Source organism: Capsicum annuum, unplaced genomic scaffold (genome assembly GCF_002878395.1).
Source record: "Capsicum annuum cultivar UCD-10X-F1 unplaced genomic scaffold, UCD10Xv1.1 ctg79435, whole genome shotgun sequence".
Lineage (NCBI taxonomy): Eukaryota > Viridiplantae > Streptophyta > Magnoliopsida > Solanales > Solanaceae > Capsicum > Capsicum annuum.
In genome coordinates, this window is record NW_025890017.1 from 45,188 (window position 1) to 48,067 (window position 2,880).

A 2,880-nucleotide genomic window follows, 5' to 3' on the forward strand; every position below is an offset into this window, starting at 1 on the left:
AGCATCTAGGTGAATTTCAGCATCCAGCATCCATGAAGTATAGTTCTTGCCCGAACTTTGAAGGACAACGAACTCACATTTCGTAAGATTGCTAGCCATATGAAAAAGGAAAGAAAAATAATACCTTAGCATTCAAATTTGAGATGGTAGAGTCTCGAGAGAGAATATAGAGAAATTCTTATTTCTCTTGAGGGATGAATAACAATGAAGGAAAACCCCTTTATTTATAAAGGAAAACTATTATGACTTTACCATAAATAGACATTCACAATATATGGTAAATTAGGTATTCATTATATATAGTAAAGTAGACATTCACTATATACATTTATAACATGTCATGGGTTTTATAGTATTTTTGTCAAGTTGATTTCTCATATAATCAGTCATAGTTATTAGCTCGAAAAGTCATTTTTCTTCTTAATTTTAAATTTCTTCAGTGACTTTTTGACATATAACTATTAGTTGAATGATTGTATAGAAATCAACGCTACTTTGTCATATTTTTTTCATTTTTAATTATTTCTTTTGCATATATGTGTCTCCTTGACTCGAGGATATGCTGAAAACGGACTTTACACCTCCCAATCTTAAATATAGGAGTAAGGTACACGTACAATCTATCCTCCCCAAATTTCATTTTGTATGTCAGTTGTTGTTGTAGGCCATTTGGCTGTATGCGTGTGGTTCTAAGCCCACCAACTTTCAAAATCAATTATTTTTTAGCTTCCTCTCATTGGATAAGACGAAAGAAAAACTAGAGGTGCTCTATTTTTTCACTGAAATGGCGCCACTAGCAAATTCCAAATCCAATTACATTTAACTTTCCAACATTTTCTGCTAACTTCTTTTGTTCCCATTAATGGATTGTGTTGTGTTTATGCACCCATCAGTTCCAAGAATCTTCATCAGTTCATCATGTACTGTTCATCAAAAATCTTTAGGAAATTATTCTCAGATTAATATGTTAGTTGGACACTATAGAAAAGGACCATCTCCCAATTTGAATACTACTTCAACATGCTGGGCTGCTGGAGATTCTCAATATGAGAGCAATGAGAATGGTTCTGTTCCATTTGAAACATTATTGAGTGCTGAAATAACACATGAAACTATTGATTTCTTTGTGAGTGAAGCAGAGGGTGATCCTGATTGTCCTTCCAAAGGCTATTCTTCTATTGAAGAGGCACTTGCTGCATTGAGGGAAGGAAAGGTTGGTGCTATCCTTTTTCCCATTTTTGGAATTGAATTTCTTGTAATAATCCCTCTGATGCGGTTTATGTGGCATCATTTGAATTTTGAAAGTTGAATGAGTTTTTCTTTGATCTTGATTTGTTACATGCCTTTTTTAATATTTTGAATTGTTAATTATTGTGACTTAGTAGTGTTTAGTCATAGATTCCAAGAAAATAATTCACTTTATTTGGAACTCTTGGAATTGGAGTTGAATATGGAGTTGTGTTTGGTTATACTTTTTACGAAGATTATTTGAATAATTTTCATGCTTTATAAGCTTTATTAAAAGTCAGAAATATAACTTCAAGTTGAATTTGAAATTTTCATGGCAAAATTTTTGAAATAAAGTGAAAAACTATACCGATAAAAGGTGACTATTTTTTATGGACAAACGGATCTGTAAGTTTAAATAATATTTACATTATAAGTTTAAGTTTTGTGCATTATCGGTGTACAAAATATTTTATACTATCAAATGAATTTGATCTGTTACTGTAGGTTATTTAACTTTTTACGTAAAAATTGAAAAAAAAAAGATTGAATAACGTGCAACAGCAGGGTCAAATTTATACACCGACACACTATTGCCTCATTGGAAGTATACATAGAGATAATTTTCCAACTTCATTTCCAATTTGGGCTCTATAAATGATGTTCACGTATTTAATATGTCAAGATTTTCTTTTATTGTCGCACTTTCAGTGTTGAAGACTTGTGTTCTCGCTAACAACTTAAACTCTGATCATCTACAAATGATCTGGACATTTTCTGAGGACTTACACTAGGGAAGGGTACCTACTCCGCAAATTCTGGTCTTTGATATCTATTAAGATGATCACACAATTCAATATTCTTTATACTCTTATTATTTTCACTTCAATATTACAAGTTACTCCCTTCGTCCCAAATTATCCGTCCCATATTAAGATGGCACATTGATTAAAAAAATAATTAATAATATGACTAGTTTATCATAGTACTCCTATTAAATGATGTTTACATTTTAATTTTAAAAAATAATTAATGCAAAGGGTAAAACATGGGAAAAAAAATTATCTCTTCTTGATTAATGAAAAAGGATAAGTGAAATGGGAAATCAAATTAGGAAATTTGGGACGGGTAATTTGGGATGGAGGGAGTATATAGTAGAAGGGAATCTTAAAGTAACTGGTAAAGTTTCCCTAGTGTAATTAGGAGGCACAGGTTCAAGCCGTGGAAACAACCTCTCGCATAAATGCAGGGTAAGGTTGTATACAATAGATCCTTGTGGTTGCACGCTTTCCCCGACCATGCCATAGCGTGAACTTTGGTAGACCAGACTGTCTCTTTTTTTTTTTTTTGAATTACAAGCTATATAGTAGTAGATTTTCATTTGGTAGAACTTATGATTGTGAAAATGTGTCAGTTTGTTATTGTTGTAGATGATGAAAGTGGGGAAGTGGAAGGAAACCTTGTCATGGCAGCATCCTTTGCTAGTGCTGAGGCAATTGCTTTTATGGTGAGACATGGTTCAGGCATTATTTCTGTGGGCATGAAAGAAGAGGATCTTGAGAGGCTTAACCTTCCTTTGATGTCACCTGAAAAAGATGACTATTCTGCTCCATCCTTCACAATCACAGTGGTAATATGAATCTTCTTTTTTTT

At 32.7% G+C, this 2,880-nt stretch overlaps 1 protein-coding gene across 1 annotated transcript; it reads left to right on the forward strand.

Moving 5' to 3' along the window:
* Nucleotides 1–721: 721 nt before the first annotated feature.
* Nucleotides 722–2,871, forward strand: LOC124895046 (monofunctional riboflavin biosynthesis protein RIBA 3, chloroplastic-like). Its single transcript, XM_047405510.1, has 2 exons — nt 722–1,213; nt 2,642–2,871. The coding sequence occupies exons 1-2, from the start codon at nt 863–865 to the stop codon at nt 2,864–2,866; spliced, it is 576 nt and encodes a 191-aa protein (XP_047261466.1). The 5' UTR covers nt 722–862; the 3' UTR covers nt 2,867–2,871.
* Nucleotides 2,872–2,880: the final 9 nt, after the last annotated feature.

Coding starts and splice junctions, on each gene's coding strand:
- LOC124895046 (XM_047405510.1), top strand. CDS start 863: ATGGATTGTGTTGTGTTTATGCACCCATCAGTTCCAAGAATCTTCATC. Junction 1,214..2,641: donor CTGCATTGAGGGAAGGAAAG/GTTGGTGCTATC, acceptor AAAATGTGTCAG/TTTGTTATTGTTGTAGATGA.